This window comes from Magnolia sinica, chromosome 3 (genome assembly GCF_029962835.1).
Source record: "Magnolia sinica isolate HGM2019 chromosome 3, MsV1, whole genome shotgun sequence".
Taxonomy (NCBI): domain Eukaryota; kingdom Viridiplantae; phylum Streptophyta; class Magnoliopsida; order Magnoliales; family Magnoliaceae; genus Magnolia; species Magnolia sinica.
The window spans coordinates 27,981,031-28,005,366 of NC_080575.1; the positions used below are offsets into that span (position 1 = coordinate 27,981,031).

Below are 24,336 nucleotides of genomic sequence, written 5' to 3' on the forward strand. Positions count from 1 at the left end.
TGTGCCTTTCTCGTTAACAGACACGTTGAAACTCGTGCGTCGCCATCTTTCCATCCTCTCTCAGTCTCTGTCTCACTCTGCTTACAGCCGTCTTCATGTTTCCTTTCCAATGCCAAATTACCAATCTCCTTCCTTTCTTCTCATCACCCTCTCTCTTTCTTTCTGAGATTCTGATATTACTTCAAGAAATCTCCAAAAATCTTCACTGCAGCAGAGTAGAAGGATGTCCGGCATGGATTGGAACGAGATCGAACAGCTTCCCAAGGCGGAAACAGAGCCCGGCAAGGTGGGTTTGATCTTGGATAGGGGATGGAGGGTGGGGAAGAAGATCGCCATCACTGGCGTCGCTATCTCATCCGCTCCCATCGTCCTCCCTCCGCTCATGTTCTTCTCCGCCTTGGGTTTGGCTTTCGCCGTCCCCTTCGGACTCTTTTTCGCCGGATATGTCTGCACCGACAAGATCATGCGCTCTCTGCTCTCATCGCCACCGCCGCCTACTTCAGAAGATGAGGAATTGTATCTGGTCGTGCCTGAGGAGATGGAAGAAGGCATTGCTGTCTCTGAGGAGTTGGCATGGGAGAAGGAGCCGATCGTGGAAGTGCGGAAAGGGGATGGTGTTGATGATATGGAAGATGGTGAGGAAATCCTAAGGAGAGGAGATGGTGATGTGAGGGAAGTCGTCGAAGAACGGAAAAGCGGGTTAGATGTTACAGCGGCCGAAGAGGAGTATGAGAATGAACCAATCACTGAAGAGGAGAAGGGGAAGGGAGACGATGTTGATGAAATCGAAGATGGTAAGGAAATTCGACAGGATGGAGAAGGAGAGGATGTGAGGGAAATCATTGAAGATGACAAAAGAAGGTTGGATGTTGCAGCAGTGGAAAAAGATGAGGAGTTAGAATATGAGAAGGAACAGATCACAGATGAGAAGAAGCAAGAGGCGCATGTTGTTGATGAAATTGAAGATGGAGAGGAAATTCAGTGGAATGAAGAAGAGCAGAATGTAAGGGAGATTGTTGAAGACGACAAAAGCAGGTTAGATGTTAGAGCAGTGGGAAAAGATAAGGAAAAGATGGAAGAGGAAGAGTTAGAATCTGAGAAGGAACCGACCATTGAAGTGAAGAAGCAAAAGACCGATGATGTTGATGAAATTGAAATCAGTAAGGAAATTCAATGGAATGGAGAAGGAAACGGAAAAGTAGAAGAAGAGAGCGTGACGGCAATTATTGAAGACAATGAAAGTGGGTTAGATGCCGGGGAAATAAAAAACGATAAGCAAGTTCAAGAAAGAGAAGATGTAAGCGAAATGACTCGGGATGGTGGAGGCAGGCTAGATGTTGGAAAGATGAAAGGAGATGAAGTTCAAGAAGGAGAAGAGAATGTGAGGGTAATTGTTGAGGATGATGAGAGTGGCTTTGATGTTATAGAGATGAAAAAAGATGAGAAAGTTCAAGAAGAGAATGTGAATCGATTTGATGTTGGAGAGATGAAAAAAGATGAGAAAGTTGAAGGAGAAGATGTTGGAGAGAAGAAAAAAGATGAGAAAGTCGAAGGAGAAGATGATGTGAAGGAAATCACCGAGGATGATGATAGCAGGGTTCCTTCCGATGTGATAATCAGTACTGTCAAAGAAGTAAATGGGGTTCCCAAGCCATACACACCTGGAAATGATGAGATTGATGAGGATACAGGGCCAATGACAGTGTCTGGTAGCGTGGCTCCATTGGAGAATAAGGTTGATTCTGACCCATCTCGTTTACCCTCGGAGTATTCATCTGGAGCTAAGGGGAAGTCTTCAGATCATGACACCGGCGCAGAAAGGGTGGACTCTAAAGAGCATTCCGATGCCTCTTCTAAACCCAACACTGTAGTCGCTTCCGAAACGAAGACCAACGGGTCTTCCCCTGATGAGGTCAGTTCCCTCGTTTCCATTAATACTTAGTTTGATTTATGTAGGAAGTAGATCTTCTTCTTTGAATTCGCATTTCAGTGGGATAGTAGGACATTGTGTGGTGGGTTTGTTTTCCTATGTTAGCCAACCAAAAACCATCTTCGATTGAAGGGTTGTTGCCTCTTTGGTTGATGGGCCTCATGCGTTGATGGGCTCCATGCCTGGTTGGTTTCAGCTGGAAACCATCCGATCAAGATTGAACAGTTTGATTTTTAAAATTCTCTTACACTGAAAATTTGTTGTAAGTGATTAACTTAGAACAGAGTATTCCTTATAAATTATTTATAACATACTTTTGCTGAAGTCTGTAGAAACTATGGGTGAGAGCATACCATTTTACTCAAAGCACAAGCCAAAGGCACTCTATAGGAAAGCGCTTCTGGGCTGACAGCAACTACAATATGTTTCAGGCTCCTTCATATTTACATGAGCCTGGAATTGGAATTTCTCTCTCAACAATGGATTTAGATTCTAAGTTACCCAATACATACAAGGTTAATGGTGCATCTACATGCATCATAATTAACACATACAAGGTTAATGGTGCATCTACATGCATCATAATTAACACATACAAGGTTAATGGTGCATCTACATGCATAATAAGTAAAATGAACTTCAGGAGTTTGCTGAGATGACTTTTAATTAACTTTGAGTCCTAGGAGAAAATGTAGCTAAGCTCAAATTGATAGAGAGTGGTGAATCAATGCCTTTATCTCATAGCCCAGGCCCCACATCGCATGGGTTAGGACCTCGGCCGCCCCACTTGAGCCCGGTGTGAAAATGCCCCTGCTTTAATCACCCCCAGTGAGGAGTCTTGTACACGAGACCTCCCGCTCTGATACCAATTTGATGTAGGACAATTAACCACTTTCTCTAAAAGATCGAACTAATAGAGAGTAGCGAATCAATCCCTTTATCTCATAGCCTAGGCCTCACATCGCATAGGTTAGGACCTCAACTAAACCCCCTCGTGGGCCCCACTTCACATGGGTTCCGCTTCACACGGGCCACCTTCCCAGAGTGTGTCCCCGCATCCCACAGGCTACCGCACTCAAGCCCAATGTAAAAATGCCCCTGCATTACAATCCTTCAATAAGTTGCTAGCACATGCTTTCTTCAATGCGACAAAATTGAAAAGTGAGGTACCCAACGAGGTTTGGGCGAATGGTCTTCACCGTAGGTTTTCTCCCTATAGGTGAGGGTTCAATTCCCCTCATTGGCTTTACCCGATACACGTGGTTGTGGGTGATTGCGTGTATCCGCAGGGATTAGTCCCACTTCAAAAAAAGAGGTGGGGACATCCTGTGGCTTCAAAAAAATAATAATAATAATAATTTGAAAAGTGAGGTGGAATCAAGCATGAGATGAACCATCATCATCAATGTATTCTTGTCCTAGATTTATGGGGGTCAGGTCGGCTTATGAATCCTGTTTAAACTTGAGTTCTCATGATTGCTTGGCAAAAGCTAGAAAATTGGCTGCCCACCTGACATCAATCCACCTCCTTTACCTAGGCTGGGGACTAGCTGGCACAGTTGCTACTGGGATTAGTCAACCTTATGTCAACCTATAACAGGCATCTTAGAGGGAGTTTATGTGATAACAATTGAGACATAAACTAGGCCAACAGATTTTACATAGATAGTGTTACCTGTGTAAAGTACTAGTTACTGACAAACTACAATCCCTTCAAATTAAGAAAAGCATCTTTGAAACTAGGCCAGTGAATCAGAAATGACAACCATTAGACATTGAGTTGTCAAAATTTTTGTAGCAACACAGTCTAGCAAATACGCATGAAATAGTGACTGGTGCCTTCCATGTGTTGTCACATATAAAGTAGTTTCAAGCTTGGGATGCTCTGTTTACTCTTGAAAAACTGGCCTCAAAGCTCGTAAAGCAGGGAACTCCACCATTTTTCTCACAGAAGAACAAATCATGAGAGACCTTTACGAAATTGGGGATGAAGTATTTAAAACAGCCTATTTGAGTGGCTTTTAGTGCCATTGCTTTCATGCAGGCTCTGCTTCATGGTATTGGAGTGTAGCAAAATTGTTTAAACATAATAAAGAATTACTTGCATCAACTAGTATATCCAAGTAAGTCAAGCATTAAGGTCAATACAAGGTATTGTAATACGCTAGGAGTAGGAGTTCAATCTATTTCTAGTACATTCCTTATCAAGAAAACATAGAGAACCCACAAGATCGGAATGCCAAATGATACAATCAACTCCATTGATGTTATATAAAGATAAATGAAGGGTGACATATGTAACAAGGACACTTAAAATTTGCGGTATTCAACATGTACCAGCATCAAACACGTATATATCAAGATGTTACATAGAGAACTCACAAGATTGGAAATTCTTTCCAGATTAATTTAACAAATGATGTGATCAACTCTGTTAATGTTATAAACTAGTTTGACAAGAAAAATGAGGGTGACTTCTTTACAAGGGTACTTAAAAAAATTGTCATTGTAGGGGACATATAGGTGTCGTGACACATTGACGTTCTGGGATGTTTCCCGCTAGTTCATTGCCCTTCTAGGACAGGCTGTTTGTACGGTTGCCAGTGCTTGTCCATCAGTGCATTCATTCAACTTCACCATCCCTTGCAAGACAATAGTTACGTACCTCCAATTAGCGATGATCAAGTTACCTTCCCATTGCTAGCATATCATGTACCAAATATGTGTTTGTACAACTAGCCTCTTTAGTTTTGTGCCGAAATGAAATCATAACACAGAAGTTAACTGAAAACTCTCCTTCATCATAAGTGATGTGATTATGGTATTCTTCTTGATTCTCTTCTTTGATAACTCGAGATTTGGTCACATCTGAAAATTTCCCGTCGGAATAATCAACTAACAATGATCATTGTGAGGTTGTTTTGTTTAGTTGAATAGTAATTTATGGGTTAAAACAGTCTCCTCGTGCACGGTTTAACAAGTTCGACAAGGTTATATTAAACTACGGCTTTGTTCAAAGTCATGCTACCGCACGGGGTTTGGGTGAACAACAAGCGTCGTGGGTGTGCTCCCCATAGACGCAAGTTCGATTCCCCTCCCCGGGATTATCCAATGCACATGGTTTGCGGGCGATTTTGTGCATCTGCAGGGAATAGTCTCGCCTCAAAATGGGACGGAGACACCCTAACTTCATCAATATATATATATATATATATATATATATAAACTATGGCTTTGTTGGAAGTCATGATGATCGTTCAGTTTTTGTACACAAGGGTATCTCAGGTCTCATTGTCTTACAGTATATGTGGATGTTATTGTTACTGGAAGTAACAACTAAGGGGTTGAAGAACTAAAAAAGTATCTTCAACAACATTTTTTTTACAAAATATCTAGGTCAGCTTCGATACTTCCTTGATATGGTAGCTAGATCGAAAGGAGTTAATCTTGTGGAAATATATTTTGGATTTACTCATGGAGATGGGTCTTCTTGGGGCTAAGCCAGTTTACACTCCAATGGTTCTTAATCACAAGCTTGTGAGTGATCAAGGAGATGCAGTGGAGGATCTAGGGAGGTAGAGAAGATTGGTTGGGAAACTTAGTTACTCAACTATTACTCAACAAGACATATCATATGCAGTGAGTGTGATAAGCCAATTTATGAACTTCTCTAAACATAAGTGACATTGAAGCAATTATTCGAATTTTATGTTACCTCAAAAGAACATTATGTCCAAGAAATTTTGTATAAACGAAATGATCATCATCTAGGGATGTTTAGATGCAGACTAGGCAAATTCCTTAGCAGATAGACGATCCACTGCTGGATATTATACATTTCTCGTAGAAAATCTAGTCACATGGAAGAGAAAGAAGTGAAGTGTGGTGGCCCGATCAAGTCCCGAAGTAGAATACAGAGTAATGGCTCATACCTTTTGTGAGTTTATGTGGATCAAGAAATTGTTGCAAATGAAATTTACAGTGCACCTACCTATTTAGTCATTTTGTGACAATGAGGCTACTCCACACATAGTAAACTATCTAGTCTATCACAAAAGAACTAAACACATCGACGTCGACTGTCACTTCATATGTGCGAAAGTTTCCAATGGTGAGATCTCTACTCTATATGTTCGATCTCAAGACCAATTTGCTTATGTGTTCACCAAGGCTCTTCGTTCCACTATATATATATATATATATATATATATATCATTCTTGTCATAGATAACATCTATGCTCCAGCTTATGAGGGAGTGTTAATGTATGTGATATGGGCTTACATAGGCCCACTTATATGGTTATTTTGGTCTAGTGGAGCTTTTTAGTTTTGTTATTAATGTCTTTTCTGTAATTATGAATCTTTTAGAATATAAAAGAAGGAGAGAAAGGATGTGAACCCTAACTTCTGCCCATTCTACTCTCTACATTCTCTCCTCCTCTCCCTTTCTTCTTCTCTATTCCATCTCTCTTTCCACTATTCTACAGTCAGCTCTAGATACATACTGGTACCAGGAAATGTTGATGCTATCATGTATGTTTAGTTCTCACATCCAGATTATCATCACAACTCCACTGAGCAAATATTTACATTCACCCAAGCACAGTTTTTGCCAGCTAGCATAATCTGCCTTTTGCATCTCAGTTGTCCCGACTGCCTTTCTTTTCAAACTCCCCAAGCCTCTCCCATACCATGATGGTAGCTTTCCAAGTTGTTCTTGATTCCCATTGTTTCTCTCTAGTGTCCTCATGCCATGATTAATAAACATCGAGGCAGTTCTTTGACCTTTCTTTCTTACAATTGATGAATTCAATAATCAATTAGTTCTCTGCTCTGCTTTCATCCATTTTAAAAATATATATTTCCCAATCATGGATGCCCTTTCTTCTTTGGACTCCACCCATCTTGAAATTTCTAAACCTCTCTCAGCACTCATCAACCCAGGATCATTCTCTACTTTTCAACCCAACAAGGATGAACCACTTCATCTGCCACCATATTATCAAGATTCAGATTCCTCAATTTCTTGCAGTTCCTACTGGTTTAATTGGAAGAAATATACGTCAAGACTTCCGAATTTTGGTCCCTGGCAATGGAGGCCATAGCTATTTCTTCAGCTTACCTTTGTTTTCTGGGTTCACTCCTTCCACACTCTGCTATTGTGACATCAAGTGGCACATTTCTCCAGTCGTGATGCTAGAACTCATAATGAATCTTATGGGAGTTCGTTATCTTAATTATTAATGAACTTCTCAACTTTCATATTCTTCCATTAATATCCAAAATGCTCAATTTTACATGGTAATGCCAAGTTGCTGAAAAATAAAAAAATGATTCCAGAAAAAAGCCCCCCCCCCCCAAATAAATAAATAATAAATAATAATAAAAGAAAAGAAAAGAAAAAAGCTTTCCCTCAGCAGAAAAAAAAGAAAAAAGGAAGGAAGTTTTCCTAATACACACACACACACTCATCTGTTTTAAGTTTCTCACAACTTTCATGTCTATGTAGTCAAATTCTGAGTTAAAACTGTTGTAGTTGTTCGTTTTCTTCATGAAGAATCCATTGATCGTTTATGGCTCCTCCTAATATCCTTTCAAATTCCAATGCAATTCTTACTAGCTTTTCATCATCATGGACATCCCATTGTGGGAACCTTCTCCCCAGGTGCTGCTTTTGCTTTGAAGTTCCAACTTTAAACTCATGCTCCTGCATCCTAGCCGTTTTAACTTCCCCACCCCTGTACCTGAATCCAGTTCTGCTTCCCCTTTCACTTCATGCAACTATACTCTGACCTCCTTGTTTTAGAGGAATTACATGATCCTTGACTCAAGTAGTTGGGATAAGGCTTAGATGATGATGAAGATATGATCCTCAACTCCAAATAATTGGGACAAGGCTATCGTGATGATGATGATGATAGTGTGATCCTTGACCAGAGGATATACAGTTTACTGAGGTTCCACTTTGTACAAGTGGGGCCCAGGGTCCAGTTATCCAGAATGTTTGTGTGCTAGGCCCACCATTGAGGACCATGTCACAAAAATCATCAAATAGGAAGCTCCCAAGCATCAATCTTCGGCCTTTTAAAGTTTTCCTAGAATTTCTCCTCTCAACTGTCTATTCAGGGCCACAAATTGAAAGGTTGTGAATATCCGATCAAGGAGATCTTTTCAGTACGCTATATCAAATGTGGGTCCCAACTGACCACCAGTCGGGACTCTGGATCACTGAACTATAAGTCCCAGTCATATCAAATGAAAACTAGAGTATGTTGTAAGGGGCAGCTCAACATTTTTGGGGGCCTTAGGCAAGTCAAAAAAATGAGGCTTTTTAGTTTAAAAAATTAATAAATTCAAAATTAAACCATAAACTTGCTCCTTGCCTTTTTAGATGCAAAATTACTATTTAAACTTTTGTATTCAAGTTTACCCAATAAATCAGTTTCGATAGATAAAATTGCTAAACCCTTTAATCTATCTTGAGACATAATTGTTCGTAAATAATTTTTTATAATCTTTAGTTTTGAAAAACTTCTTTCTGCAGATGCAACTGTAACAGGTATGGTAAGTAGTATTCTTTGTGCAATAAAACAATTTGGAAAACAATCTAGTTCTTTTATTAGATTAAGTATTTCAATTGGAGTATTAATTTCTGTTTTTGCAACTTCTTTTAAAACTTTTAATTCCGAAAATAAATCCAAACCATCAATATCAGAATGCATGTCATGCTTAAGAAAATTTTCAAGATCGAGACATTTTTTTTCTAAAGTGCAATCATCAAAAGATCTTAATCTTTCAAGACCAAACAAAAAGCCGAATATGTCATCATACTTTGAAAATAGTTCAAATCTATCCTGCATGGAAGATATTGCTTGATCTACAATATAATAAAAATAATCAATTTTGAAATATTCCTCTGCTGACTTCATCATTTCATCATCATTTTCTTCATTTTCATCAAATTATTTTTTCCTATGAATGACACGCTTTTTACGGAATATAGCTTCTATATCCATCTCAACTGCAACTTTTTTAGATAAATCCAAAGCAGATTTAAAACCATTTTCTCTGTAGTTTTTGAAATAAGTAATAAGTCCCTTTAATTTATCCATAGCAAGATCTATACGCATATTTTCAAGTTGTAAGTTCTTACTAACGGAAGTTACAGCAAACAATATCTCATACCAGATATTCGTTCTCAATAGAAATTCAAAATTTTCAATCTCATAGGTTGCTAAGCATTTGGCTTCACTCATTGTCTTAGGATCTTCACTAACTTCTGTTAATTTCAATAAAGCATTCCTAATTTTTGGGGCTTGAATTTTAGAGTTTTGATACTTTCAATACGACTTTCCCAACGTGTTGGGATAAAGGTTTAGGAGTTAAAGTAATATACTCTAATAAAACTTTCTATATTTTTGTAGAAGAAGCAAATAAAGAATATATACGTTGTACTACTCCAAAAAATGATATTGCTTTAGAGCATGAATTAGTCATATCACAAAGAACTAAATTCAAACTATGACAGCCACAAGGAGTATAAAATGCTCTAGGATTTAAATCTAAAAGCTTTTTTTGCACACCTTGTTTGTTACCTTTTATGTTAGATCCATTATCATAGCCTTGTCCTCTAACATCATCCACATCAAGATCATGTTTCTTTAGTGTACTTAAAAGTTCGTCAAAAAGTCTTTTCCCCGATGTGTTATCTACCATAAAAAATTCTAAAAAGTGTTCATCAATCTTTATTGGACTTACTGAAGTATCAACACTTCGTAGTATAACAGTCATTTGTTCTTGATGACTTGCATCAAGAGTACAATCAAGAATAACCGAGTAATACTTTGCTCTTTTGATTTTCTTAATGATCATACTTTTGACTTCATCGGCTAACATCAAAATCAACTCATTTTGTATGTTATGTCCCAAGTAATGATTATGAATCTCATGTACTTGAACACGTTTAATATGTTCTTGCATTATAGGATCTAACTCTGCTATCATCTCTATCAGGCTTAAAAAGTTTCCATTATTATCTTCATATAATTTTTCCTTCCTCCCCCAAAACGCAAGATTGTTTCTAGCTAATGTCTTCACCACAGCAATGATTCTAACAAGAGTTTTTTTCTCAATGTTCTTTCTCCTTGTTAATTCGATCCTGGACACTCTTATCAATTGTCTCATTTTTTGACAATTTTTTCCAAGTCAAACCATTTTGTCATATTGATAATATGCTCTTTAGATATTTCGTGAGACTTGAGCTTTTTACCAAGATTTTTCCAATCTCTACATCCTTCGTTGACTAACTGACTTGTACTATATTTTGAGCTAAACAATTTACAACAAAAACAAAATACTCTATCTGTATCTATTGAATACACTAACCATCTCCTATCTTGCTTTTCCTCATTCGGTAGTCTATGAATATAATATTCTTTCGAGAAATGTTTATTATTTTCATCTTTTGGGAACTCAATATCATCAATTCTAATTGGACCTTTCTCTACTAAGATATCTCGTAACTTCGTATCAATTTCCTTCCAATGTCCAAGATCATAACAAGTGATATTTAAGATATATTGATCATCACAGCTTGGAATATCTATGTATGTCTCACTAACAATTTGTTCCAAAATTTCATTTTGTTGTGTCACATCAACATTATCTTCTAAGTTCTCCCCTTGAGTCATATCAACATTATCAACTTCTTCTAAGTCTCTCCTAATACTTGGTTCGTCACCTATTACCTCTTGATTAGAATTTGGTTCCCTTTCGTCAACAAGATATTTGTTAAGGGCCCCTCTTTGAGATTGCACTAAACTTTCTATTCCCCTTTTTTTCTTGAGTTTTTCATATCCAGATGCATATTTTCTACCAGTCATTTTAAAGATTAACAAGTTGACACAAATAAGGAATAATAATAATAGATATACAAAAGCTAATTGATATAAATAATAAATTGAAATATAAATTCTTGAACAATGGAACCTGACAAATCCTAGATTTGTTGAAGCAGCAACAACCAACGGATCAAGACTCTGAGAAGCTGATTTGCCAATTATTTGAGAAGTTGTTTTGCAGATATTGTTTAGCAAAAAAGTAGGAAATACTTTGAGATTGAGAAGCTGCTTTGCTTAGCAAAAAAGTCGGTTGTGTTGTGCGATTGTTTTGCCATTTAGCAAAAAGAACAATCTACTACTAATAATCTAATTAGACATTGGTGTGTCATTGTACCGTTAGAAAAATGACGTTAGAATTTAATTTTTTGAGAACTTGATTAGCAATAAAGTAGGTAGTTGTGGTCCTACGTTTTAGGAGAAGAATTTATTGGGAATGATGCTATTATTTTGAAAAGAAACGATAGAGTTAGACTGTTAATATTGATAGTGCTAGTTTCTAGGATTTGTTTTTTATTTTCAATTTCAAATTTGTATACTAATTTTTAGATGTTCCTATTTTGTAGGCCTTTCAATAAGTTTTATTTCAAAAATTTTAGGCTTTTTTTCTTCTTAATTTTAATTTTGCTATAATATAGGACCTTCATAATTAAGAAATTTTAATTTTGCTATAATATAGGGCCTTCATAATTAGGGCGCCTTAGGCGATTGCCTCACCTGCCTACCCCTTAGAGCCGCCCCTGTGTGCTGTTCATGTCTTCAGTTTGAGGATCATATAATTCCTCTGTTTCTAAATGTTCTTTCATGTGTCCCCAAATGTGGTTTGAAGATTTTTATTATGCTTTGGTGATCTTTCATGTGGGTTTGGATGTGCTCTTCCATAGTTTTGAAGTTCTCAAAGTGTAGTTGATTGTTATAAACCTACATAAACACTCTTTTTACTTCAAGTGACCAGTCAGACTCTTGTGTTTCTTTCACTTACCAGTAGTGTGTTCCCCAGTTACTAGTCTTACTTACGATGCTCAGTTGTTGTGAGATAACGAACAAGGAATGTAGGTTGCACAAGCATGCGCATAGTACCATCTGCAGCTTTTGGGATCTGTGTAAGGAATTATAGGGTCCCACAGGATACCAGAAATCATGAAATATACAGTTTTCTTACCAATGCACAGGATTCTGTGCATGTGGGACCATGATTTGGCAATACAAAGCATTGATTTGATGAGAACCACAGTGAACTAGTCCAACTATCAAAGGGTCAGGACCTTTTTTTTTTTTTTTTTAAAATAAAGCATTTCGATTGTCATTAATAATACTCAATTCTCCAAAAAATGGAAGTAGTCTATAGCAATTGAGTAAAACTCATCAAACAAAGATCCAAAACTGAGTTTCTAGAATTCACGGAAATTAAATAAAAACAGAGTGCGAAGATTGCACCCGAAACACCTGTTTTAATGCATTAAAACGAAGCAGCAGCAGCGCTCTTCCTTGGAGCTGCTTGGGTACCTTCTCTGAAATTGCTCTTGAATCTGCGAGCAAGTGACGGAGATACCTCATCCTTCTGGTTCCAGTAGTCTTGCGCCGGATCGCCTTCATGCTCCAGTTATATTTGCGGCACCCTCTATTCACAGTAGGGCTCATCACATCAGCAGTTTGGATCCTGAACCATAGTTATATACAGTGGTGCATCTTGGGCAGGTTGGACTAGGTTGAGGGTCAACACAAGCCCGACCTGACCTCGAGAGGACCCAGCTTGTAACCCCACCCACCCCGAATTACAACACCTGGATCCCTCTGTACTCAACCCTAAACCAAACCGACCTGACCCGAGCGAACCCGACCCAAATACATATGATTATTCCCAACCCAATTTCAAGTCGAGTTTGAGTTTTCCAACCTAACCCAAAACTGACCCAACCCAACCAAACTCGGGTTGGGTTAGTCAGGTCTGAGTTGACCTGAACTCAAGTTGCAGCCCTAATATGTAGGGATCCTGTTCATCTGGAACTGTAATGTTTACTGATGAGTAGCACCAACTATATTATAGGTGTCCCTGGGAAATCAGTCTCTGGTTTTTTGTTTTTTTGTTTTTTTTCCCTCTTTCTTTTTGCATTTTGGTGGAGATCAACATTTGTTATGTCAATGAATTTCTCCTGGGTCCTTACTCTTGCTCGGGTGGTAGGCTCTCGGGAGTTTCAACACCCAGTCAAGGGTTCAAGTACCCATACGTAGTGAAATTCCACTAGCGTGAGTGTGTGGGGTGTGTGCGTGTGTAAAAAAAAAAAAAAAAGGAATTTCTCCTGCAATACAAGGGTTGAACAACTGGACTGTTGATTTTTCTGTCTAGGAAGTTGCATCCCTCAACGCGTAGAAGTGACATCACCAGATATCAGTCTGACCTCAATACCTTGATCTTTCACATAAACATGTGATATTGATGGAAAGATGTAACGAAGGGTGTGTTTGTGAATTTATCAAAAGGCCACTATGCAGAACGACCATTCGCCTACTGACCTGTACTCGGTTCCTTCCAGCTCACTTGCTATTTCGGATGGTTTGACAAAGAAGGCACATCCTGCCACTGGGAAATGTCCTGTGTTTCCCAAACAGCACCTTTCAAAAGGCACATGATCTGTGTAAATATTCAACGTAATGCCCATTTGTGCATCATTCCAAACACAATTCACAAAATAGAATTCATAAAAACATGGTGATGCGGACACAAGTGCATTCAAGGTGTACCAACGAAGAAAGCGCCAACCACAAGTGCCGTCCTTGTGGATAGGTGACTATTGAGGAGCTGAAGACCTTTCACATGTGATTGGACATATAGAAGACCCCACTTAGGGAAGACACATGTGAAGAAAGATTGGAGAAAGAAGACCGAGCGCCCAAACTTTCTCATACTTATGTTATTTGCGCGTTTTTGATTTAGTTAGGGGTCTTTTAGTAATTTTATATCTTTATTTGTTTATCCTAGGGGTATTTTAGTAATTTTATGTCTTTATTTGCTTATTTAAGTGGGGTAAATCCCTAAACTCGAATTTTAACTATTGATTAATGAAAAGCAAACCCTTTGATTGCCTCCTTCCTCTCTTCTCTCTAATGGTGCTTCTTCTCTCCCCTTGATCTTCTTCTTCTAATTTCTTCTTGTGCCCCTCCAACTTCTTCAAGGTAATAATTTTCTTCCTTCTATTTTCCAGTTTTAGCTAATCCTTCTTCGATCAAAATCTTGAGAACCGATCTAAACCCTAAATCTCCAAATTCCCAAATCCCTAATCCGAGAAACTTCTTGGTTCTTCGGACTAGTGATCTTCATTGATCGATTGGGTGTGACCATGCAAGATCGGGAGGTCTCATCCCTTGCCGGATCCAACCCAAGTAGTAATTGAATTCCATAACCCATAGTTGTAGTGATGGCCCGCTCCATTGCATGTTTCCTTTATGATTTTCTCAGTTATGATGATTACTGTTAGAATTTTAGATCATTTATTCCTTTTATTTCCGCTGTTTAATTGTGTCCATGAGCATGCATCATAATTAAGGCTGTCCTGCGTCAAATTTGGTATCAAAGCCTAGGCTTGCATGGTTTTTGTCTAGATCGAGTTATCAAATTAGGGTTTTGATTTTTAGGTTTAACTTAGGAAAGTTCTAGGTTTAGAAAGTTTTCAATTTTAGAAACTTTCCAATTTTAGAAAGTTCTTAATCTGGAAAATTTTCAAATTTGAGTTGTTTCCTATTTCAACCTAATTGTGTCAGTTCATAGTAGTTTTGCATTCATCGCATTCATCTTGAAAGTCATAACACCTAGTAGTCTAGTTAGGTAGAGTTTGGTTCAAGTCTTCATTGTATGTCCACGAGAAGAGGTAGAGGTTTCGGACTTCAACCTACCATGAATAACGAGCAGTTATCTGAGCAACTTGCTTAATTGATACAAAAGATAACTGCCCTAGAAGCGGGTCAAAGGCGTGAGTTTGCCCGCCTTGAGAACCAAATTACCACTACCATAACTAAGGTGGAGCAACTAGAGGCGTCCCAAAAGGAAAACCCCACTGTAGGGGAAGATGCGCACTCCCAAGTGGAAGGAATCATGGAAGAACGTGCTGCCACACGTGGTGGTAGTGAGGATAGAGATCTTGGTAACGGTCGTGGTGTGGTGCGAGAGGCACGAGCCGCATGTGGTCATTAAGACCGCTATAATCTAGATGAGCGTGCGATGAAGAGTGTGAGAGTTGAGGCCCCGAGTTTTGATGGACGCTTGGATCCCAAGGCATTCCTTGACTGGGTTGCTGACATGGACCACTACTTTGAGTGGTATTGCATGTCAGAAAACCATCAAATGCGGTTTGCTAAGATGAAGCTTGTGAGTCAAGCCAAGCTCTTCTGGACCAACACCGAGCGTAGGATAGAGAGAGTTGGTAGAGCCCCTATCACACATTGGTATCAGATGAAAGAGAAGTTGAAGGAGAAGTACCTTCCTCTCTCATACTGTCAGAAGCTCCTTGACCAATGGCAATCCTTACGCCAAGGGTCAATGCCTGCCGCTGACTACATCGCTAAATTTGAAGAGTATGTGATGCGATGTGATATCCGAGAAGACCCTCTAGTAACGCTCTCGCATTTTAAGACGGGCCTTTGTGTGGATCTTCAGCGCGAGCTTATTACCCGGCCCTTAACGGACTTAGATGAAGCATATCAAGTCGTGCAGGAGTTAGAGCAATATCTGAAAGCTCCTGTCGTTTGTCGTTTTGAATCCCGAGACTCCAATGCTAGATCTAGTTCCCAAGGAACTAGACCTAATATTGGTAATCAACCTAGGGCACAGGCGACCATTCCTCCTAGGCCTAGGGAGGACAAGGGCAAAGGGGTTCTTGGTGTCGGTCCTAGTAACATGAGCCAAGTGAGGTATTATGAGTGTGGCAACCTTGGCCACATGTCTAATCAGTGTCCTACGAAGAGCCGTGGGAGAGCCTTAGTTATAGGCGAGTCCCACGAGGGTTGAGATGACCAGGGTGATTATGAAGTTGAAGAGTATCACCCTGAAAGAGGACTTACTGATGAAGAAGTGGATGGAGAAGCAACGCTTGCAGTAGTCAGGCGTGTGTTACCTCAGTCTAGAAGTAGTGCTGACTGGCGTCGAAGCACTATCTTCTACACTATTGCCAAGTGTGGTGAAAAGAATTGTAAGGTGATAGTGGACAGTGGAAGTTGTCAGAATGTGATTTCCACTAGCACCTTAGATCGCTTAAAACTGAAATCCACACCTCATCCAGACCCGTATAAAGTTTCTTGGGTTGACAAGACATCCTTACCTGTCACCCAGCAATGTCTAGTCCCCATCGAGTTTGGGTCATACAAAGAGTCCCTGTGGTGTGATGTTTTACCTATGGATGTGGGATATGTTATCCTAGGTAGACCGTGGCTATTCGATAATGATGTTACGATCTTTGGCCGTTCGAATGTGTGTACTTTTATGTATAATGGTAAAAAGATCAAACTTAATCCCATGCCACCTGAGAACACACTAGGGAAGAAGAAGGATGAGAAGGCAAGTGAGCCTAGAGAAATGGGAAAATCCAAACCTAAGTCTTTACATATAATCAGCGCAAGAGAGTTTGAAAAAGAGGCTAAGGAGGATTCTATGGTGTATGCCCTTGTGGCTAGAGAAATTACACCTGAGGTTCCATCAGAGTTGCCCTGTGAGGTGACCTTGGTCCTGAAGGAATACAGTGATGTATTTCCTGAAGACTTACCAAATGAGTTGCCACCTATGAGGGACATACAGCATGCCATTGATCTTGTCCCAGGGTCTACTCTACCGAACCTTCCTCACTACAGGATGAACCCTGCAGCGCATGCAGAGTTGAAGAAGCAAGTTGATGAGCTTCTGCAAAAGGGTTTCATCCAAGAGAGTATGAGCCCGTGTGCCGTGCCTGCATTGTTGACGCCAAAGAAAGACGGCACGTGGCGCATGTGTGTGGACAGTCGTGTCATAAACAAAATTACTGTCAAGTATAGGTTCCCTATACCTAGACTTGATGATATGCTTGACATGATGGCCAGGTCCACTATATTCTCTAAGATAGACCTCAAGAGTGGATATCACCAAATTCGTATACACTCAGGAGATGAGTGGAAGACGGCGTTTAAGACGAAAGATGGACTGTATGAGTGGTTGGTCATGCCTTTCGGCTTGACTAACGCACCCAGTACTTTCATGCGGGTGATGACACAAACTTTGAGGCCGTTCATGGAAAAATTCCTAGTGGTGTACTTTGACGATATTCTTATTTATAGTACCACTAAGGAATCACACCTTGAACATTTAAAGAAGGTCTGTAGTGTCCTTAGGAAGGAAAAGTTGTACGCTAATCTTAAGAAATGTGCATTCATGTCTAACCAAGTTGTGTTCTTAGGATTTATAGTGTCATCTGAAGGGATGCGCGCAGACCCTGAAAAAGTCAGGGCCATAGTTGAGTGGCCAGAACCAAGGAACATTCATGAGGTGCGAAGTTTTCACGGCCTAGCAACTTTTTATCGTCGGTTCATTAGGGGTTTTAGCACGATCATGGCTCCCATTACCGAGTGCATGAAAAAGGGAGAGTTCGTGTGGTCTAAAGCCGCCGTCAAGGCTTTTAAAGAAATTAAGGGCAAGATGGTGGAAACTCCTGTCATGCGTCTACCTGACTTTTCTACAGTCTTTGTAGTAGCGTGCGATGCGTCTGGTGTCGGTATAGGTGGAGTGTTGAGTCAAGAAGGACACCCAGTGGCCTATTTCAGTGAGAAACTGAATGAGGCAAAACAAAAATACTCCACTTACGACAAAGAATTTTATGCGGTAGTACAATCCCTGAGACATTGGCGACACTACCTCCTACCGCAAGAATTCGTTTTGTTTTCTGACCATGAGGCTTTGAGATATTTGCATTCTCAGAAGAAACTCAACCCAAGGCATGCCAAGTGGGTAGCGTTTCTTCATGAATATTCGTTTGTTTTGAAACACAAGGCCGGAGTTGAAAACAAACCAGTGGATGCCCTTAGTAGGAGAGTGGCTTTGCTCAACTCCTTGAGTGTAGAGGTAGTCGGATTTGAGCAACTGAAAGATAAATACCCCATATGTCCTGATTTTGGGGGTACTTACGCATCGCTCTCTAACGACCAGCATATTATGGGTGAATATGTTCTTAAAGATGGCTTTCTTTTCAAGGGAGACAGACTTTGTATTCCCCGCATGTCCCTTCGTGAATTCCTCATCTGGGAGCTTCATTCAGGAGGGATAGCTGGCCATTTTGGTCGTGATAAGACCATTACCCTCGTGGAAGATCGTTTCTATTGGCCAAGCCTCAAGCGAGACGTAGCCAAAGTTTTAGGGCAGTGTCGAACCTATCAGCTGGCAAAGCAAAGAAAGCAAAATACCGGGCTATATACGCCATTGCCAGTGCCACATGCTCCGTGGCAGGACATTAGTATGGACTTCGTGCTCGGGCTTCCCAAGACTATAAAAAAGCACGATTCTGTTTTTGTCGTTGTGGACCGTTTTTCTAAAATGGCGCATTTCCTCCCATATTCGAAGACTTTAGATGCGTCTCATGTTGCTCGTCTTTTTTTTGATGGTGTGGTGCGTCTCCATGGGTTACCTAAAACCATAGTGTCTGATCGTGATGTTCGATTTACTAGCTATTTTTGGAAGACACTGTGGCACATTATGGAAACTCGTTTACAATTTTCTACTGCTTACCACCCACAAACAGATGGTCAAACTGAAGTGGTAAACCGTAGCCTTGGAAATCTTCTACGTTGTCTAGTGGGTGAACATGTTAAGACTTGGGACCTAATTTTACCAACTGCTGAACTTGCTTATAATGGGTCAGTTAATAGATCTACAAGGTTGAGTCCTTTTGAAATTGTAAGTGGTTATAAACCTAGAATGCCCATAGATCTCTTACCTATGTCTGTTACCCAAAGGTCTTCTGAGTCAGCCGATGCATTCACATGCCATATTCATGATTTGCATACACATATTAGACAGCGGTTAAATAAGAGCAATGATGATTATAAAGTTTCAGCTGATTCTCATCGTAGAGTACAAGAATTTCAAAAAGGAGACTATGTAATGGTGTGAATAAGGCCCGAGCGATTCTCTCAAGGATCTGCAAAGAAATTACAAGCACGTAGTACTGGACCATTCAAGATATTATAAAAGGTTGGGTCCAACGCGTATCGGGTTGACCTTCCACCTGAAATGAGCATTAATCCAACTTTTAATGTGGAAGATCTAGTCCGTACCCATCCTCCCATTGTTGATACATCGTCCCTTTCATGGCCTTTTTCTGAGTTTGCTACCCAACCCCTTCTACCCCCTCCTTCACCCATTACCCATAAAGAAGCAATTGAGGAAATCTTGGATGACGAGATAGTATCCACGAGAGATGAGGGTTTCCAAAGGTATCTTGTCAAGTGGAAAAACAAACCATCGTCTGAATCTACGTGGCTGTCGGGCGACGCATTGCAGGATATTGATCCAGATCTACTCGAGCACTACAAAAGTTTCAACTCGTCGGAGTCGAGTTTTTCTCACCCGAGGGGAATTGATGCGGACACAAGTGCATTCAAGGTGTACCAACGAAGAAAGCGCCAACCACAAGTGCCGTCCTTGTGGATAGGTGACTATTGAGGAGCTGAAGACCTTTCACATGTGATTGGACATATAGAAGACCCCACTTAGGGAAAACACATGGGAAGAAAGATTGGAGAAAGAAGACCGAGCGCCCAAACTTTCCCATACTTATATTATTTGCGCGTTTTTGACTTAGTTAGGGGTCTTTTAGTAATTTTATATCTTTATTTGTTTATCCTAGGGGTATTTTAGTAATTTTATATCTTTATTTGCTTATTTAAGTGGGGTAAAGCCCTCAACTCGAATTTCAATTATTGATTAATGAAAAGCAAACCCTTTGATTGCCTCATTCCTCTCTTCTCTCTAATGGTGCTTCTTCTCTCCCCTTGATCTTCTTCTTCTAATTTCTTCTTGTGCCCCTCCAACTTCTTCAAGGTAATAATTTTCTTCCTTCTATTTTCCAGTTTTGGCTAATACTTCTTCAATCAAAACCTTGAGAACCGATCTAAACCCTAAATCTCCAAATTCTCAAATCCCTAATCTGAGAAACTTCTTGGTTCTTCGGACTAGTGATCTTCATTGATCGATTGGGTGTGACCATGTAAGATCGGGAGGTCTCATCCCTCGCCGGATCCAACCCAAGTAGTAATTGAATTCCATAACCCATGGTTGTAGTGATGGCCCGCTCCATTGCATGTTTCCTTTATGATTTTCTCAGTTATGATGATTACTGTTAGAATTTTAGATCATTTATTCCTTTTATTTCCGCTGTTTAATTGTGTCCATGAGCATGCATCATAATTAGGGTTGTCCTGCGTCACATGGGTCATGATCCAGTCTTCTGCCGACATCTTGCTTGATTTTGACACATATTCAAATGCATTTATGCTTGTGTGCCTTATATGTGGATTTTTTTATTTTTTATTTTTTTAAGATGGTAAGCTGGGCTTGAAACTGAGACCTCAATGTTGAACAGTCTTTCTACCATTGAGGTATGGGCTCGAACCCGAGCACAAAGAACCCTTTTACATGTGATTTAGCATGTAACTGACATCTCGTGTCTGCATAGGGCCTTTACACAGAGGTGGAGATATGGGAACAGATAGATGCGATGAGAACAATTGTGGGCTACAGTGCTGTTTTACATGCGTCGTACATAGAGGAAATCAAGGCACTTTATGTGTTCACCGGGGTGGAGCCACCGGTCACATTCAAGGACCCATCCGATCTTGCAGAAGTCAGCGATAAGCTTCGGTTCCTCAAATCTGTGGTGGGAGTGAAATGAACTTGGTAAGTGAAACTCTACTTGTTTAGATTTTTAATAGACTTTGATCTTTGTAGGGATTGTGCTTCTGTTTTAGTTGTCTGTTTGTAGAATGTTTGTAAGTGGTTGTGTTTTATAGACTCTCTTTGGATTGATCCTGACTACCTTTATTATAGCTAATAAGTCAAACTGAGTTTGAGAGATAATTGTATGAAAAGTGGGGTCCACAGCTTGGAGATCCAGTCAATGATTACTGTCTGGCTGATGGGCCATGCCCTTTCCAGTTCTGATAAGTGGGGCCCACACAGTTTAGGTTTGGCGATCCGGATGGTCACTCTGTTCTGCTCTGCTGTGCATGGACACGCTGATTTTCAGTTCTGGCAAGTGGGGCCCATTGCTTGGCAATCCAGGTCAACTGGTGGGTGGACCCTGCCCTTAAATTGCCAGATTGTGAGATCCTAGTTTCCTATCACAGGACTTCCTTTCAGTGGAATGAGTGCTGTTGGAGATCTATTCTTAACCTTCTATTTGTGAGCCACAAATCAAAGGTTACAATTGTCCTGCAGAGGAGATCGTTGGCACAACAGAATGGTCTGGATTACCCAAACATGGCCCCACCTGTCGGAATTTAGAAACTCAAGAGGGTCGTGTATCATATAATTCCTTCTTTTAGAAAGTTGATGTGCAATGCTTCCCACATGAGGAATTAGGGGTGCACACAGTTCAGTTTGGTCTGGTTCTGGGGTGAAATCGGAACCGAACTGTTCCCAACAGTTTCAGGAAAACTAGAACCGGAACCGGACCGTTTGTACCCTAGAACCAAATTGGAACCGGACAGTAAAAAACCGGTTCGGTTCCGGTTCAATTCTACAGTTCTGGGCTTTTTATAATCCAGCCCAATTGCATGGGGTTTTTTTTTTTTTTTTCATGTTCCCAAAATGATTTTGCTGCCAATGTCTGTTCATGTTGTGATTCATTTGATGAATGGTATAGTTGTTTATGCTTTAGAAAAAATAAAATTTAAATATTTATTGACCAAGGAGTCCAGTTACAGGTCCAATTCGGTTCTACCGAACCCAAACCAAGAACTGAACCGAATTAACCGATTCTTTGATTTTCAGAACCAGAACCAGTGCACTTCATAACCGGACCAAACCGTGCAGTCTGGTCGGTTCTGGTCCCATTTACCGGTTCTACCGATTCCATGTGCACCCCCTACGAGGAATTATATGATTCTAGGACTAGGCTACTATGTTAGTTCTGCACCGCAAAAGAAGATATGGTGGTGACTCTTCAACCGTACACATGACTTAGTTGCAAGACAATCCAGACGGTCCAAATCTCTTGCCAACGCAGGATGGAGCGTAACTGAAAACTTGCACTGAGAAGATGATATTAACCACCTGATTTCCCCATTCAAATTTGGACTACTCACCCTTTTGCCTTTAACAATCCATTTGATAGCTATTAGTTGGATAGTTATGATTCTTAATCAGTTTGACTTTAGAGATATGGTCCATCCACCCCAAATTTGGATGGCCTAGATAGCTTTGGGTGGCCTAGATAGCTGTAGTCAGTGCCACCGTTAGGAGGTGAGTCAACACCTTATTTAACTGGTGCAAAACTAACACAGGTTTGTAAAAATTGTGGGTCTTCTGTATTGATGATCAGGATTATTTGCCTGTTGGGGCCCACTGTGGATGGACACATGGAATAACCCCAGCTTCTATTCACAGGCCTGAATTTAAGATGGGCATTTACTGTGCTTTGTTCTCGACCATCTATTTCCTGCCACGTTCAGTTTCATGATTATCTTATCAAACAGATCTTTTGGTGCACAGTCACCATCCATGGTGTGGCCCAAACAACCAACGGTCTTGATCATTGACTCGTGGCTCTGCTTGCACAAATAAATAATCCAAATTCCTTGGTGGGATGATGCTATAATTCCCTTTTTGTTCAAAGCTTGCGGTGTCTTTTTCTTTTCTTAACAGGCTTGCAATTTCTTTTATCATATTCATATGGATCAGAAGATGAGGCCAAATCCTCTACAGAAACGTTGAAAAAGCCATTTTCCACCCCTTATTCAGACATTCCTCTAAAAAGTTATTAACATGTGTGGAATTCATTCACCTACATGTAAATGTTATTTAACTATCTCTGTGGGGTCCACCATATTGTGAGCATGCTATCCAACCCTTGCTTCAAGTAAGACCACCATGAAGATGGGATTCCCCAAAAAGCGTGTTTGTACAATCAATGGGGAACAGCCAACACTGATTGGAATTGATGAAATTTCTATTTAAATCTTAAGATTGGGGATTAAAAAAGGTTGATGGAGTAGCTTTAAAGCATGATGTTGAAGCAGATTGGGAAAAAAATTTCAAATGACCAACTCATCCAACATAAACAATGGGGAATTAAAAAGTTGATAGATGCAAACAAAAAAAAAAAAATGCTATTTTAAATAAGTGTTGATTAGGTTTTAGTACTTTAACATTTAAAATGATGATGTAGAACATAGTTTAAAGTCTGGAAGACCCAACCCGACTAGACCGAGTCGAGTGGGGTTGACTCAAAGACCACTCAATTTGACTCACTATTTAATAATTAAACTCGAAATAAAATAACATGAGATGCTTAGAAATTCTATGAGCATGAAAATAGCCACGCAAAATCACAAGTTGTCTTGAGACACTGTTTCGTTAACTGCTTGAGGTTGTAAGTTTAAATTCAATAAATCAGTAGAATATATATATATATAGAGAGAGAGAGAGAGAGAGAGAGAGAGAGAGAGAGAGTCGTGCGCACCGTTGCACACGTGTTATGGGAGTCTAATCCGAACAGTCCATATGATGCGGAATCCCATGAAGCCTGAAGGGACAAATTTTCACCCTGATCTAAAATTCTGGTGGGCCATAGCAAAGACAAATGCAAATCAAGGGAGATAACTGTTTTTATTTTTCATGGCCCACCAAAGTTTTGGATCAAAGTGAAAATTGGTCCCGCGGGGTTTCATGAGGTGTTGCTTCACGTGGACCGTTAAGATTTGGAAGTCACATCACGTATGATGTGTTCTCAAAAAAGTTCACACGACTTCCTAATGCGAAGCAGAGCATTCGTGTATATATAGAGAGAGAGAGAGAGAGGCATGCTCACCTGTGCATGTGCACATTTGCACACGTGTAATGGGCGTATAATCCAAACGGTCCATATGATGCGGCATCTTATGAAACCCCAACAGACCAATTTCCACCCTGATATAAAACTTTGGTGGGCATAGCAAGGAGAGATGCAAATCAAGGGAGGAAACTGTTTTCCGTTTTCATGGCCCACCAAAGTTTTGGATCAAAGTAAAAGTTGGACCTTGGGGGTTTCATGGGGTGATGCATCATGTGGACCGTTTAGATTTTTGACTTATATCACATATGATGTGTTTTCAAAAAGAGCACAGCTGAGCATATATATATATATATATATGGGAAAAGGTTCTACGCGGTAGAGCACATGGGAGAGTTGTGTGGGCCCACCGTGATGCGTGTCGAACATCTATCCCATTAGTCAAATGCACCATTCCATGGTGGGCCTAGGGCTTAAAAATCAAGTCAATCCTTGACTTGTGTTGGC

The 24,336-nt window shown here is 40.1% G+C and overlaps 2 protein-coding genes across 3 annotated transcripts; one reads left to right on the forward strand and one right to left on the reverse strand.

Moving 5' to 3' along the window:
• On the forward strand, positions 1-20,864 carry LOC131239740 (uncharacterized). Of its 2 annotated transcripts, XM_058237587.1 has the most exons (3): positions 1-1,912; positions 20,380-20,437; positions 20,515-20,652. In XM_058237587.1, exons 1-2 carry the CDS (start codon positions 224-226, stop codon positions 20,395-20,397), a joined length of 1,707 nt encoding a protein of 568 aa, XP_058093570.1. In that variant the 5' UTR covers positions 1-223; the 3' UTR covers positions 20,398-20,437; positions 20,515-20,652. The 2 variants fall into 2 exon arrangements, with proteins under 2 accessions (XP_058093570.1, XP_058093569.1); XM_058237586.1 differs by lacking the exon at positions 20,380-20,437 and having other exon boundaries at positions 3-1,912; positions 20,515-20,864.
• Positions 9,292-10,115, reverse strand: LOC131241349 (uncharacterized). Its single transcript, XM_058240166.1, has 2 exons — positions 9,784-10,115; positions 9,292-9,645 (listed from the first exon to the last, which is right to left on the reverse strand). The coding sequence occupies exons 1-2, from the start codon at positions 10,113-10,115 to the stop codon at positions 9,342-9,344; spliced, it is 636 nt and encodes a 211-aa protein (XP_058096149.1). The 3' UTR covers positions 9,292-9,341.
• Positions 20,865-24,336: the final 3,472 nt, after the last annotated feature.

What these genes read in the sequence shown, in the direction of transcription:
- LOC131239740 (XM_058237586.1), top strand. Translation starts at nt 224, where the DNA reads ATGTCCGGCATGGATTGGAACGAGATCGAACAGCTTCCCAAGGCGGAA. An exon ending in ACGGGTCTTCCCCTGATGAG is followed by an intron (nt 1,913 to 20,514) that starts GTCAGTTCCCTC and finishes GTGTCTGCATAG; the next exon opens with GGCCTTTACACAGAGGTGGA.
- LOC131241349 (XM_058240166.1), bottom strand. Translation starts at nt 10,115, where the DNA reads ATGAGACAATTGATAAGAGTGTCCAGGATCGAATTAACAAGGAGAAAG. An exon ending in ATGATCATTAAGAAAATCAA is followed by an intron (nt 9,646 to 9,783) that starts AAGAGCAAAGTA and finishes AGAATTTTTTAT; the next exon opens with GGTAGATAACACATCGGGGA.